This window comes from Tachyglossus aculeatus, chromosome 14 (genome assembly GCF_015852505.1).
Source record: "Tachyglossus aculeatus isolate mTacAcu1 chromosome 14, mTacAcu1.pri, whole genome shotgun sequence".
NCBI classification, from domain to species: Eukaryota; Metazoa; Chordata; class Mammalia; order Monotremata; family Tachyglossidae; genus Tachyglossus; species Tachyglossus aculeatus.
Window position 1 is genome coordinate 25502151 of NC_052079.1, and position 15831 is coordinate 25517981.

General features: G+C 42.4%; 1 protein-coding gene across 4 annotated transcripts in view; it reads right to left on the bottom strand.

Annotated features, from left to right (window-relative positions):
* Window positions 1-1962: 1962 nt before the first annotated feature.
* OSBPL8 (oxysterol binding protein like 8) overlaps window positions 1963-15831 on the bottom strand; it is a 234558-nt gene continuing 220689 nt past the window's right edge. For all 4 annotated transcript variants that reach the window (XM_038756016.1, XM_038756014.1, XM_038756015.1 and 1 more), the window contains 6 exons: window positions 14359-14495; window positions 11682-11867; window positions 9225-9312; window positions 8546-8651; window positions 7134-7239; window positions 1963-3563 (listed from right to left, as the gene is read on the bottom strand). In XM_038756016.1, the coding sequence (XP_038611944.1) occupies window positions 3428-3563; window positions 7134-7239; window positions 8546-8651; window positions 9225-9312; window positions 11682-11867; window positions 14359-14495 (759 nt within the window). In that variant the 3' untranslated portion in view covers window positions 1963-3427. The remainder of the gene's footprint in view (window positions 3564-7133; window positions 7240-8545; window positions 8652-9224; window positions 9313-11681; window positions 11868-14358; window positions 14496-15831) is intronic.

Consider the following 15831-nt stretch of genomic DNA (forward strand, 5'->3'; position numbering starts at 1 on the left):
AAGAGTGGACTATATACTTGAAATACAATTAGACAAATTCTTATAAAAGTACTGTCTTCTCGTTTAAATATTCTATATCTAAAAAAGGAAATAAAGTGACAGAGCAATGAATGACCTTATACAAACAAAAGGGATTCTGAGATGTTAGCCCAATTTTGCACAGGGATTCTGTCCCAGTAACAAAAAATAGCAACAAAGAGTCTCCCAAAGGCACAAAAGCATGAAGAGTAAATAAATGCTATATTTTGCAGTGCAGCTTTAAAGAAAATGCAAGCTGCCTGTTAACAATTAATCTGTAAATGAACATACTGTACCTTTATATGTGATGCAGAAATATTTTAAATGTACTTGGCGTGTGAAATACAAGGAACACTAAATCATCTATTGCTGTAACTATATGCAATATTTCACATGACTTATTTACCTAATTTTGATAGGTCGATACCATCCAACTAAAAACTGGAAAATTAGAGACATTGTGCATTTTGAAACTAATCATCAAGGAAAGTCACATGGCAACAATGACATTACTTCTATACAAGAAAAATGAAGACATTTTAAATTAAATGATGTTGAAACATCATGGGGTTCACAAGTCTAAAAATCAGTAGGAGACTACTGCCCTCAAACTACAAGTTGTACAATCAGTATTTATGAATGCATGTGGCCAATAATGATTACTGTGAGAATAGTGATCTATTTTATATTATGCTGATACATAAAATAAATTGTGTATCTTAAAAGATTCACATGCAAAGCCTCTAAGCAGAATAGTCTAAAACGAAGCCTTTCAATCCCTGAATACGGTGTTCGGTTCACAGAAAGGAACATCGAGTAACTGGAAACAAAACAGGAATTATCAGGCTTAAAATAAATATGAGAATCATGTGTTATTCAATTAAAAAAAAACACACCAAAACCCACATTAAGAGAGACAAAAGACACTTTTCCAGCAAGTAAGTCTCTCGGAATATTAACTTTTTAAAAAAAATCAGAAATAAGAACGCAAAGTTAGTCATTGACAAAATCCCTTAACTCATACTTATTTTAAAAATAGGATTGGAGGGAAGATTCTTGTGATCACACAATTTAGGATTTTCTGTAAGTTAATACTAGCTAAAAATAATGAACAAAATCCAGAGTGTTATCAGTATTTGTTAAGAAATAGCATTGTTTATACCAGCAGGTGAGTGGGCCGTGGGACAAAGCTGAATTTAAGCAAAATAGAAATATAAAAACACAAATTACAGATGAAGGTCTCAGCATGGGAATTCTTTCTACAGACACCTGACCCTTAATTTACACAGACTCCATCACATTTATTTTGCCTTCTCTCTATTAGAGATGAAATTGACCTTTATATAAACGTTGTGAGATCACACCCAACCACCTAGATGGAAAGACAAAAAAGGAAATTTACATCTATCAAGAAAAAAATCCAAGTTCTCACTCAGAATTACTTTGCACAATTCTTCCAACACCACCTGATTTTACTTTCATTCACATGGATAATGAATGTAATAATGCCTTACCAGCCCATCTGTGGGAAGGTTAAACCCAGTTGGAGAAATGAGACCCACTAGCTGCCCTTCCTCTGAGACCGTTTTTTTTTTTACTATTCTAAAATACATGATGTTTAATATACCTACACTTTTACAAAAGTGTTTTATGACTACAAAAGCAAATATGAAAAAAATGAGTAACAAAAAACAAAATCGACATGTCAAAATAAAATTGATAGAAGAAACAATTCTTATTTTGCCCCACTGAACTGTAAACAAACGGGGATCACACACCACTGCGATGTTCTGGCCCATGCGTGCCGTTACGAGGAAGTGGGGGAAATAAGCGATTGAATTTCAGGACCTGGTGGTTGTCTCCAAAGTTCACAGACTTGTACGTCTGAATCTATTGCAATGTTGCACATTTATGGAAGAGCAGGGCAAGGTCACCTCATTTTTCTTTCCCTTTTTGGCATTTAAAATCAAACCTTTAACATTACTATCATTTTGCATTTTACCTTACTACAAAACAATTTAAGATCGAAACGAAAAGTGCAAGAGATTCCTAAAGCATGCTGATTGCTGATTGATGAAACAAACCTGAGCTGTCTCAGCTTTTTATATGGTGTATAAACCACTCAAAGAAACTAGTCTACATTATGCTAGCTGCCAAGGAGTGGTCATTTCTGCATTCTAGGGAATCTTTGAAAAAGCCTCAGAGAGCAAAGGCAATTTTTTACTGTGGTCAATTCCTTAGTAATGTGGTGTTTTCGGGAGACATTTGGGGTAGAACACCATTATGGAATTAGGGGATGTTCCCCGCAACCTGTACCTCTCTGAATATAATGCTGGAAAAGCCTAGTTTGTGCAGATGTGTGGACCTGGTCAAGACATGAGTTCTCTAGTATGAGTTTTCCTGAATGCTTCAGGGAACTGCTTCAGGAATATTCCCTGCTTCCCCGTCCACGAACACTACGGAAGAATTGTCGGTATTTGAACCTTAACAGCCAAAGCATTTTTTTCATCCATTTCTGATCAAACTGAAAAGCCACGTTAATCTTCCCTGAAATTCGGGTTCATAATGGAAGAACTGATAGGCCAACAGCAGAAAGGTTCTTGTGGGCCTAATATGAGGAACTATTTTTAGCAAGGGATCAAGGAGGCATCATAAAGCATGATAGCAAGGATTGCAGAACTCAGAGATTTTTATGTTGATACATATATTGGTACATACCTATACCCACATGTATAAAAGTTATTAAATGTCAAGGGGAACAAGCAAATTAGCAGAGATCTAATGTAAACTTATTGTATCCAACAAATGTCACCTGTCTTTCCCAGTGCATCTATCAAATTTCACCATTCATTGGTTTTACCCCATCGCTTCTGAAGAGCATCCAAGCTGGGTGCTTTGAAAGATTTTTATAGCAGTGCCTTAATTAACTATAACAGGTCTATTTTCCATTTTTTTCCACATTAATAAAAATCCGTCTGTTTTATGAGATGACTGGGCAGAATATCTTCGGTAATAATGTATCACTAACTTTTGACAACATACACTACACTATTGTCAGTTAAGAATGTACGTGTGTGCATATAAGGCATGTGATATGTGGGTATATATGCAGATATACCTATATGTCCATATATGTATATCCACAAACACACACACACACAAACACATACTCCTACAAAGGTAAGAGTTTACTGGCACTTATACATTCCCCAATTAAACAGCAGGTTTTGCAGGAATAGTAGAGTTCTGAATCCAGCTAAGCATGAAGATATTTGAGGCATAGCCTCTCGATGTATCTCTAAGGTTCTTTTGGAAATATTGCATTCTTAAGAAGTCCAAACCAACTTGAAAAATGGTCCCAGTATAAATCTGATCATTCCAGTCTGTGGCTGCAATCTGACAAGGCCGTCTACTTAAACAAGAAGTTTATGAGGATCTGTAGCAGAATCAAGAGGAAAATGATGAAATAGTCCCTCTGCTGCAGGAAACTGTTGTCCAGGGCTGATGGATTGGAAGCCACACGATTTCGTAGAGCCACGATATTTCTACAAAATACACAAAACGTGTATATTTACACTGATTGAACGACTTTACAAAAATATTCTCAGATGATTGCATCATTCACATTTTGGCACCGTTCTGCCTCTCCATCAATGATAATTCCTAGATTCAGCTCTCATAATAGACGTTCTGCTTCGTATTTGATCACTCTGTGTTTTCAAAGCCTTAAACCCAATAGAAGACCCAACCTGTCCCCATTTCATGGAAAAACAAAAAAATTACAACCCTGGTTTTGTGACATTCCATGTCACAAAAAGCACAAACGTCGAACTCCGTCTTTCCCTCCCGCTCTCTGTGTTCTAGTAGAGAGATAGTATCAGAGAGTTCCAACTTCTCAGAATCAGATGGAGTTCCAACTTTCAGTGATTAAGGAAATGGGGTCTTCACTCCACAAGAGTATTTATCAAGTACTTAAAATTGCCATGGGAGGTATTTAGGTGAGACACTGTGAAGAAATAAACGCTGGATCATTCGTGAACAACCTAGCTGACTCACTATACAGGTTCCTTCTCCTTCCCGCTGCCTACTATCCTCTCGCTTTTCAGCAGGGGCAGGATTACTGCTCGTCCCATCAGCCGTGTCGAGGGCGTCCCTCGGCCCCAGGGATCCCGTGGCTGAGCAAACGTCCCAGATCTCTTTGCACTTTTTCGGTTGATTTTTTCTTTTTTTAAATCTGCTACTGCCTACCAAAGCTGCAAACTAAAAGGACTAATGAATCAGTCAATCAACGGGGTTTACTGAGTGCTTACTGTGTGCAGCGCACTGTACTAAGCACTTGGAAGAGTACAATACAACAGAGTAGGTCGCCCACAAGGTGCATTGAGGGCACGTGCAATGCTGCTTTCATCTGAGTCCCGTCTCCCACTCTCTCCAACCTCCCACTGAAGACCCGATGCTCTGCTCCATTCAGGATTCCAGGGCCTGGAACAGAGGCCCACAACCCAAATATTCTGCTCTTAAAATTGAGTTCTCCCTTCAAGGGTGGACAGGGGTGGTGGAGGGGGAAAAAGCCAAGCAATCCATTTTTCTACTTTGTAGCAGCTGTCCTGAAGGCCAGAGATCAACCAAAAGAGGTTGGTAGTCCAGTTAAAGGTCAAAATGAGGATTTGGGATTCTTCTTGGGTTTCAACACATCGTTGATTGTTATTCCTCTTTCTCTCATAAGCAAATGTAATTTTATAAAATAATATTTGTGTTGCTACAGAAGGTGCTGCTATTAACCATTTACTAAAAAACACCGACAAACTATTCCATGGGAACTCTATTTTCTTTAATCAGTCAATTAACAGTAATTAGAATTAACTCTTACTTCTCTGCAAATGATTTTCCATCTCTCCTTCTCCTCTCATCTGACCTACAATCCTGCAATCTCCTCTTACTTTCAGGGTATCTCCACTTGGATATCCTACGGGATGCTCTAACTCAACAACAGAGCCCCTCATCCCTCCCCATAAACCCACCCCTCCCCTGAACTTTCTCACCTCAGTCACTAATGCCAACATCCTCCCAGTTTCTGAAGCCCACATCCTGGGTTTCACCCTAGTTTCACTGCTATCCTTCAACACTCACGTTCAATCACAAATCACACTTCCCCACTTTCAAAGCCCTACTGAAAGCTTATCTCCTTGAGGAGGCCTTCCTAGACTAAGCTCCCTTTTTCCTGGGCTCCCCCTCCCCTCCCCATCGCCCTGACTCGCTCCCTTCGCTCTACCTTGCCTCCCCGCCCACAGCACTTGTGTATACATGTACATATCTATAATTCTATTTATTTATACTAATGCCTGTTTACTTGTTTTGATGTGTGTGTATATCTATAATTCAATTTAGTTATATTGCTGCTACTGATGCCTGTTTGCTTGTTTTGATGTCTATCTCCCCGCTCCTAGACTGTGAGCCCATTGTGGGCAGAGACTGTCTCTCTCTGTCGCTGAATTGTACTTTCCAAGCTCTTAGTACAGTGCTCTGCATGCAGTAAGCACTCAATAAATACGACTGAATGAAGAATGAATCAAGCAAGCAGGAAAAGCTAAACAACATTTCCCAGATCTGCCCTTCCTCTCCACCCAAGCATCTACCACACCGGCTTTTCCCTAACTGGCATTAGTCTCCTCACCGGTCTCCCTGGCTCCAGGCTCCTTCTCCTCCCACTATACGAGACACTGCTACCTAGATTGCCTTCCTTAAACATCGCTCGGCCCGTATCTCTCTTCCCCTCAAACACCTCCACTGGTTCCCTCTGTCTCTGCATTCAAACAGAAACTCCTCACGCTCAGCTTCTAGGTTCTCCAGCAAGTGGCCCCTGCGCTACCCATCTGCTCTCCTCATCCATCAGTCTCCAACCCGCTGTTTTTTTACTCCTCCCAAGCCAACCTTCTAGCTGTACTTGGCTCCTGTCTCTCCTGCCTCCATCCCACCGCTCACACTTCTCCCCAAGCTTGGAACGCTCTCCCTCCTCAAACCCGAGAGACCACAGATCTCTCCACACTCAAAACCCTCCTAAAATCCCACCTCCTCCAATAGGCTTTCCCAGATTCATTTCCCAACATCCTGAGCTGCCATCATCCCTTCAGCCAACTCTAATGCTAATGAAAATATTTACGCTAACGCACCCTGGTATACACATGTGTACTTAGAAAAGCAGCTTGTGGCCTAGTGGAAAGAGCACAGCCCTGGAAGTCAGAGGATGTGGGTTCTAATCCCTGCTCTACCACGTGTCTGCTGTGTGACCTTGGGCAAGTCACTTAACTTCTCTGTGCCTCATTTACCTCATCTGTACAATGGGGATTAAGGCTGGGAGCTCCATGTGGTACAGCGATTGTATCCAACCTGATTATCTTGTATTTACTCCAGCGCCTAGAACAGTAAGCGCTTTACATTCATTCATTCAATCGTATTTATTGAGCGCTTACTGCGTGTAAAGCACTGTACTAAGCGCTTGGGAAGTACAAGTTGGCAACATCCACAACTACTATTATCATTATTACTTAGGTATACTTACTTTGAATTGTCTAGCTAGCATTTCTATGTTTGACTCCCCAGCTGGTGTGTCAGTTCCTTGGAGACGGGGTATACATCAGTTCTTCATTTTGTACTTCCCAAGCACTCAATAAATTCTAGCAGCGCTACTTCCATTTTTTTGTGTGCAGAGCACTGTACTAAGCTCATAGAGGAGTACAACAGAGTTAGGAGATGCAATCCCTGCTCACAGGTCTCTACCATCTAGTGGATTATTGCATATTTACCTTGGGTCATAAAGCAGATACAGTACAAAGTCTAAGTATACAAAATAAAGTAATAAAACATTCAATATCACTTTTCTGAGTTAGCAATTAAGAGGTCATAGAAATAGAGAAGGGAGGATGGTAAAGGGTAAAATGGTATAATGATAGACAACAGTGTTTGGCACTTAGTGAGGGCTTAACAAATACGATCGTTATTATACAGGGTCCGATAAATGCTTGATAACTCACCACAATATGGAATAGTTCAAATGAGCATAGGCACCAACACTAGCTACTATGCTTTTCCAGTGTTATGAGTTTATTAGTATTTACCTTTTAATTTCTTCTTGTGTTTGTTTTATAGACTCAATGGCACTTTGTAGTTCTGCAAGATCTATCCCCTTCTTTCTTGTTCTTGATGTTGGTTTTAGTAATTGAGCTAGGAAGACATGTAGGGTGGAGTTGATTAAAACAATTAGAAATTCTCACACTCACAGGCAGGTTATTGCTAATTGGGAATTCCAGTGCCCTGAAATTCCTTGGACTTTGACCACTGGGGCCTCACATCAGGCCCCAATGATATCATTGTAAATACAGCACTGCATATATATTAACAGACCCAATTTCTGCTTAAAGTTTTTGCACACATCAATTTTGTTTCTCCACCAGTCCTGGCAAATAGCGGTATGCATTTCAAATGGAATTTTTTTCACAGGGCAATCCTGCACATCACCAGAGCAAATACAGTAACACCAAAACTGTCATCATTACAATCGACAGCATCTGCCTTTGAGCAGAGAGCACCATCCTAGCCACTCTGGAAAATGCCACGGAAGAAAAAGGCCTACACTCCACCCCAGGACTTTGCGGTCTAATGTTACCACTATGTAGTAAACATGGGTGAGTTTATTTAACATGGATAATCTTCAATAGTAAACAACATAAGCAGTGTGGCCTAATGGAAAAAGCATGAGCCTGGAAGCCAGAGCTAATCCCAGCTCTGCCAAATGCCTGCTGTGTGATCTAGGACACATCACTTAACTTCCCTCTGCCTCAGTTTCCTTATCTTTAAAAATGAGGAAAAAATTCCTGTTCTCTCTCTCCCTTAGATTGTGAGCCCTTGCAGCTAACCCAGTGCTCGGCACATAGTAGGGGCTTAACAAATACTATACTTCACTATTACAGTGTGTTTCTTTAGAGGAAGAGAAAGCCAGAGACTGGATCCACTGACCAGGACTCACGTAAGTACTTGTCTCCTCTGACTTCTTCCCACAGTCACATAAACATTGGGGAGGACATGCAGTGATACCCAGAGGTGGACTTGACCTTTCATTTCCACGCTAGGTTGAATTGTTGCTCTTTTCTCCACTTTCTCCACTCCCAATCCCTGGATTACCATCCACCAAGGCAGAAGTAGGGTGGGGACCCCTGCCTTCCTCAAGTTTACATGGATCAGGGAGGGCGAGGGGGTGGATATCTTTGGACACACTGCCACCCCCTTGACCATTCCTCTTCCCTTCCTCCTCCCCAATCCCCAGGTGGTGCAACTTTTGCTCTCCCACCATTTCTCAGGCTAGCAACTACCGGTCTCAACCTTTTACCTTCAGCAACCTCGGCCAGCCGAGCTGCAAGGTTGCTCCAGTTAATGCAGAAAAGACACACGTCGGGACTACATTTTCCTTTTTCAGTTTTTTTCTCCTTGCCGCAATGCACACTCGATTTAGAACGGCTTTGTCCAGGCTCACCTTCACTTCCAGAGGAGTCTTGATTATCGAGATCTGGGGAGGAACACCCACTCTGCCCTTTCTTCTGTTGACTACTGGGTTTACGCTTCATTTTAGGAACACTCACCTGAAATGAACAGATTTAGGAAAATAGATTGGAGGGATATTCTTCCTCTTCTTAGACTTTAAGTGACAAAACAGAATGCGGTGCTTGGACAGGGTGATAGGCACCATATTCAAAACCGGACCCTACACAGGGGAGGTTTCAGTTAGGTGTCGTAAGAGACTTTGTAAAACATCTTCCAGATAATAAGACAATGATCTGCAGACATGGTTGAAGAATGATGGTTGTAAAAATGCATCAGATGTTATATGTTTGTTTCACTTCCCTACAATATGGACATTTACTACCAAACCCCTATGAGAACTAAGAAATACCTTAATTTACAAATCAGATACTCAACGGAAAACTGAGGCAGAGGAGAAAGACGCTCCCCAAGTGTTAGGCAAATGAGGGAAAGGTAGCTTTCTGAAACTATGACATTTTCTACTACAACCAAATTTTCGGGTTTGTTTCTGGAGGACAAAGACTAAGACACGTATGAAGCTTCCCACAATGGTGGCGTTGCTTGGGAAAGACAACCTTTAGGTCGCAAACACCCTGTGAGATCTACCGGCTTAGTAATGCAGTTCAAAATACCATTGGAGTCCGATGTCTGACTTTTGTCTGGATGGCGCCATCCTTTTCAAATTGTATCATATCATTCAGTGGATCCCATGGTCTCGTACTACATAAAATGAAGACAAAAGGAGTTACTGACATTTATTATCGAAAAGCACAGTGTGCTCTACATCATAAACATTAGCCCAGGACCCTGCTATCTGAGATTTACAATTTTACTCTGTGGCCAAAATGTTCATTTTTTGAAGTGACCAATAAGCTTTTTTTTCCCCCTCTTTCAAACCAAACAAGTTTTCTGAAACAGCTTGCCCCTCTGGGATTTGTGCAAGTTGATTCTCTAAAAAACAAGCAATAAATATTGTTTATCTGTGGGAGTCGAGGTCAGGAACCGTGTGCTTCAGCCTCTGTGTGGGATTTCTCGAGCCCTGAATAGCTTCCTTTTGCCTGTCTCCAATGCAGACGGGAGACAGAAGTCAGGGAATGGGACGGGGCGGGGGAGATGAGGCAGGGGAAAGGACGGGATGACCTGTGAACTCGTGCTTTTGAAAACGCTCGAGAGCTGGGGAAGCTGTGGCCATGTGAAAACAGAGATTGTATCTGGAATGGGGAAGATCATCGGCGCTGCCCCTTCCAAGAACTGTTCATTTATTCATAGACCTTTCTATTCCCCTTGCTCTTGCTCCTTGTTTTCTAAGTGCATCTATTATCTCTGCCCTATCTATAATTTATCCCTGCTTTTTAAGTGTATGTGTTCTTCCATCAAGGTCCTGAGCCCCTGGTGGACAGGGACATGTCTGAAATCACTGACTCTGTATTCACCCTAGAGCCTGGAAAAATGCCACAATGCCAGCACTCCATAAATACCATTTCCACTACTTTTTATAAGGTGGAGATTTGCCTGCATACAAAGAGTTGATTTCAAATCACCTAGAAGTGGATGACAATGGATTGTGATGCTTCGTTTTTGTAATAAACAGAACCAGCATTTTAAGTTTACACATGATAATTTTAAGCTGATTTTTATATATGGCTTCATATTTTTTTACTGTTCACTGGTAGAAATGCCCTGGATTCATCTAGGTTATGTACTCATTCTTTTCGTATTTCCCTTCAAAAAAATAAAGTTCTCTCTTTTCCTCCAGATTTTCCCCTCCCATGCACACACGTTCAATTAATCAATCGATGGCATTCACTGAGTGCTTACTGTGGGCAGAACACAGTACTGAGCACTTCACAAACAGATACTAATCTGCATGATCACAAGCACCCTCATACACTCAGGTTCGCCTACTCACCCAAATCTGCATAATAATAATAATCGTTGTGGAATTTAAGCGCTTTCTATGTGCCAGCCAGGGCCTCTGCCATGAAAGCTGTAGCCAGTTCCAACTGCCTGGCTGGACAGGAAACACCATGTCTCTGCCACTGTTACAAGCAGCAGTTAGAAGAGCTGCAACTGGGAAGCAGCATGGCCTAGTGGATACAGCACAAGCCTGGGAGTCAGAAGGACCTGAGTTCTTATCCAGGCTCTGCCACTTGTCTGCTGTGTGACCTTGGGCAAACCACTTCACTTCTCTGTGCCTCAGTTACCTCATCTGTAAAGTCAGGATTAAGAATGTGAGGCCCATGAGAGGGACTCTGTCCAACCTAATTCACTTGTATCTACCACAGTGTTTAGAACAGCGCTTGGCACATTGTAAGAGCTTAGCAATTACCCTCACCATCAACAAACACCATAAAAAAAAAACTGGGGGTGCTCAGCCCAGGGAAGTGGTGGATGGGCCCAGGAGTTGACAGTCAAAACCCTATATGTGCCCAGAAACTCGCCAGGGATATGGCAAGTTGGGAGAGGTGGAGGCTGAATCCCGAGATGGCCAAATCTATACCCTAGAGATGATACAGAGGGAAAAGGGGGTTCATTAATGGGCATTTGGCCCACTACTTCTAAGCCTTTACAATTTTGTGGGGACAAAAATAGACCGCAGGCTCCCTCTGCTTCTCCCTCTGGGGCTCCCCAGGGACCCTCTTGCCTTGCCAATGTTATCCTCCCTTTCTCTCTCCTACCAGCAACAAGAAGGTAGTGTTATCTTCTCCCTGAGTTGTAGGGACCAAGTTTTCAGCTTCCCATTTCAGCCCTGGTGCCTTGCTGCCGCTATCATCGCTGCGTCCACTAGAAATGGTGGGGGATCAAAACTTCCTGCGTCGCCTGTGGGCTGGCGGCCCACGGTGGTGTGGGGTGTGTGTGTTTGTGTTTGTCAGGGGGTGGGAGGAAGAGTAGGGGTGGTCTGGCAGAGGATTAGGTGCCCTGTCAGTGCCATCCAACCAATCCCCAGCCAAACCAGTTGCGGGGTGGGGTCAGTGACCCTGATAGTACAGCTGAACATTTTGTATTAACGGACAAGAGAACAACAACAGTACTTTTCAAGCACCACTTTTGCCGTTTGGGATCTAGATGAAATGTGTTTCTCTACTTACTCAGCATATTTATATTGCCATTCTCCGCTGATTGAATCTTGTTCAAACAACCTGCAAGTCCATTCTTCACCCTTTGCTTTCCTTTCTTTGGTAGCTTTTCTTTGAGCTTCCTCCAGAATGTACTTCTCTTGAGTAGCTTCTGTCTGATCTTTGGCATTTATAGCTCGAGTAACCTGTTGCCACAGCCTGGCAAATTAACAGAAGATGACAATTTTACGCAGATGATTTCAACAGCCTCCACCCCCACCCCTCACTCTACAAATCCACGTTATGGCAAAAGTGATGCTAACAACTTACAATTAGTCCCAGACCATGTTAATGAACTGATACAGTGATCTCCATACGACCACATGAAGTCACTGTCAGGCTAAAGCACCATCTTTCCCTATTCTCTTGTGCTCTATCCAAATCTTGGAATGAAAACTACATTAGTAATAATAATAATCATAATAATAATTATGATGGCAGGACCAGCTGGAGTCTTTCCTCTATCCCTCCCCAGTGCCTGGGCAATCAACAGGGACACTGAGGCCAGCTGGTATTTATTGAGCACTTACTATGTGCAGAGTACTGTATTAAGCACTTGGAAGAATACAACAGAAGTAATAATAATAATAATAATGATAGCATTTATTAAGCACTTACTATGTGCAAAGCACTGTTCTAAGCGCTGCGGAGGTTACAAGGTGATCAGGTTGTCCCACGGGGGGGGGGGCTCACAGTCTTAATCCCCATTTTACAGATGAGGTAACTGAGGCACAGAGAAGTTAAATGCCTTGCCCAAAGTCACACAACTGACAATTGGCGGAGCCGGGATTTGAACCCCTGACCTCTGACTCCAAAGCCCATGCTTTTTCCACTGAGCCATGCTGCTTCCCCAGTCATAGCAGTCATATTCCCTGCCTATAATGAGCTTATAGTCTAGAGGGGGAGACATATTAATAAGACTAAGTAATAATTTATTCATGACTGGCAGGAGGAGACTTCCTCCTCAGAGAGGCATCCTCAAGACAAGAGGGCAATGTGACTTCCCCTAACGGTGGAGAGTCCACCTAAGGGTTTGTTTCTCCACTATGGCTGGGTACAAGGTCCACTTTGGGGTTTCTTTGTTTTTTTTAATGGTACTTGTTAAACACTTACTATGTGCCAGGCACTACTGTAAATTATTGTAAGTTACAAGTTAATCAGGTGGACACAGTCCATGTCCCACATGAGGCTCACAGTCTTAACTCCCATTTTACGGACGAGGGAGCTGAGACACAGAGAAGTGAAGTGACTGCTCGAAGTCACAGAGCAGACAAGTGGCAGAGCTGGGATCAGAACCGAGGCCCTTCTGACTCCTAAGCCTAGGCTCTATCCACTAGGTCATGCTGGGTTTTCTTACTCCTCAACAGCCTGATGGTTGCTGAGGGGGAGAGTGAGGAGGTCTCTGCTCAACAATAGCCCTGAAAACTTCATCAGGAATCTGCTTTCTCAGGTCCTCCAGTTTGCCTCCCTTGCCAGCACAGGTTATGCCTCTCTGAGGGCCAGGAGCTCCTTGCCCTGGGCACACAGAGACAGCTATTCACTCTAATAATAATAATAATGATAATAACAACAACAATAATAATTATGGTATTTATTAAGCACTTACTATGTGCCAGGCACTGTACTAAGCACTGGGGTGGATACAAGCAAATTGAATTCAACACAGACCCTGTTCCACTTGGGGCTCACAGTCTCAATCCCCATTTTACAGATGAGGTGACTGAGGCACAGAGAAGTAAAGTGACAGGCCCAAATTCACACCACAGACAAGTGGCAGAGCCGGGATTAGAACCCATGACCTTCTGACTCACAAGCCTGTGTTCTATCCACTCTGCCATGCTGCTTCCCCCCCAGTTCAATACCCCATAGAAACCCTGACTCTGCTTTTAGTGAACTCTCTATTCTCACACCCTCTAGGATGGAGAGTTTAGGTACTGACAACAAATCTGGTTAAAAGTGTAAGTTTTCTTTACTATGAAACACAGCTTGGTTTACTACACCTCCCCAAACTATCTTTTATGGACAGGGCTCAGTTCCCAATCACAGATTTGATGCTTCTGCTCTAAGGCTGGAGACAGCTTCTCTTAAACAACAGCTCAAGTCCCAACTTCCCTGGATTCACAGCTCTGAGAGGCTACTAGGTGATGAGGCTGCCTTTAGGGAGGAGAAAAATATGCCCAAGTCTTGTTCTTGAGAGGCCTAGTTTAGAGTAGTCAGGGGTCCTGCCTGTTTCTCCCTTCTTTCTCTTGCCATCTTCCTTTTCTTTTGCTCTCCTCCTTTTCTCTTTCCAAAAAAACCAGCTATGGTCACAATCCCTAAGGTTAATCTGCCTTGGGTGTTTCTGTTCTACAGGTGTTTCGCTCCTGCTTGGCTATGTAAGTAACTGCCCCGGTGAATAACTGACACCATTAGAGAGAAGCCTGATCTTTAAAACTACCTTAACAGAAATTCCTTCACTTATTGGGGATATGACAGGAAGAAAAGAATAGAAAGGAAAAGATATTAAAGTCTCACACAAAGGAATTCTGCCACACGCCATATGTTAAAATGTGACCCTCAAAATAAAATAAAACCAAACCCCATAAATACCCACAGAAAACAGTACCCTCAGGAGCAGTTAAAATCAACAAAAATGACTAAATATATTTACTTCTCTGACTCAAAGTCTCCCTGTTCTTCAAACTTGACAGTGTATCTTGTTAATCTCCGCTGCTTAATGTCACAAGTTGGATTCCAGAAGGTCTCTGAAACATCAGTCTTTTTGTCACTAATAACAACTTCACTATCCTGCAATTAAAAAAAAATTCAAAGTTCAAAATGACGATTAAAATCTCAATTTCGGAAAGACATTTCATTCACTGTGATTGCCAACTTAAGTTAAACGTTTATTCGTGGGTTTTCAATCTTTCATCAAATTTCTAGCTTTCTCTTATCCAGGTCCTTGGATGTTTTTTCCCCCCCATTCTCTTCCTATTAGTAACCACACGGAAGCATTACTATAAAAACGTATCTTCTGCATCTCCAACACATTTCTACGACACCTCAAGAGTAAATTCTTATTTATGAGAAGTCCAGGCAGGTCTGGACATATGAGAAGTCGAAAGGTTTCTGAACTCAGTTTTCAAATCCATTTTTTAAATAGAATCAAATTAATTTCAGGTACCCTAAAAGACTCAAGAACTGGCTCATGACCTACAACAGCAGAAGGAAAACAGATGAACTCAGATCTCCATTCCCAGCACGAGAAATAATTCAGTCCCATTCAATGATCAATCAACCAGTGAAACTGATTGAGCACTTACTGTGTGCACAGCATTGTACTAAGCACTTGTGAGAGTACACTATAACCGAGTTGGTAGACATGTTTCCTGCTGTGGGTTTATTTCTGCGGGGCTGGGAGAATTGTCTTCCCCACTTAACATGGAAGCATAGGGCTAGTCAAATCATGTTCTAACTCGAGTTTCAGCCAGTTTTAGTTTTGGAGGATGGTGGTGCCAGGCCCTCCTGATAATTTTGCTTAAATCGGAGTATTATGGTCCTTGCCCTCTCTGGGAGGGATGGAGGGAGAGAGGGAGGGGAAAAGAGAAGGGGAAAGAAAGAGAGACAGGGAGAGACAGAGAGAGATAAAGAGAGAGTGCACGCACTAGCTGTGCTTTGAGGGGTGGCAGAGGTCACTGATGACTGGAGAGTGACTCTCCATTCCCACCAGGTATAAAAGCATAAAGCAAAAGAGAGCTTTGACCGGGATGGAGGGATGAGGCAGTTTCCTGCTTAGCGCTCCCAAATGACCTCTATATCAGTGGCATTAGGATAGGGTGGACCGGACATTTGCTCTGAACTATCCCGAAGGTGCGTAATGCAACTCCTGGAACAGAAACTAATGAACTATTTGTGCGTCCCAGGCACTTCACAGCCCAGGAATGGAGGCCAAGGCTTACTAGAACATAAGCTCATTGTGGGCAGAAAAATGTGTCTGTTTGTTGTAATACTGTATTCTCCCAAGGGCTTAATACAGTACTCTGCACACGATAAGTGCTCAATAAATACAACTGAATGACTGAATGGTTTCCTTCCCCCTGCTACTCCCTATTCATAACTTTGGCAGCAAAGGTATACTCACTCA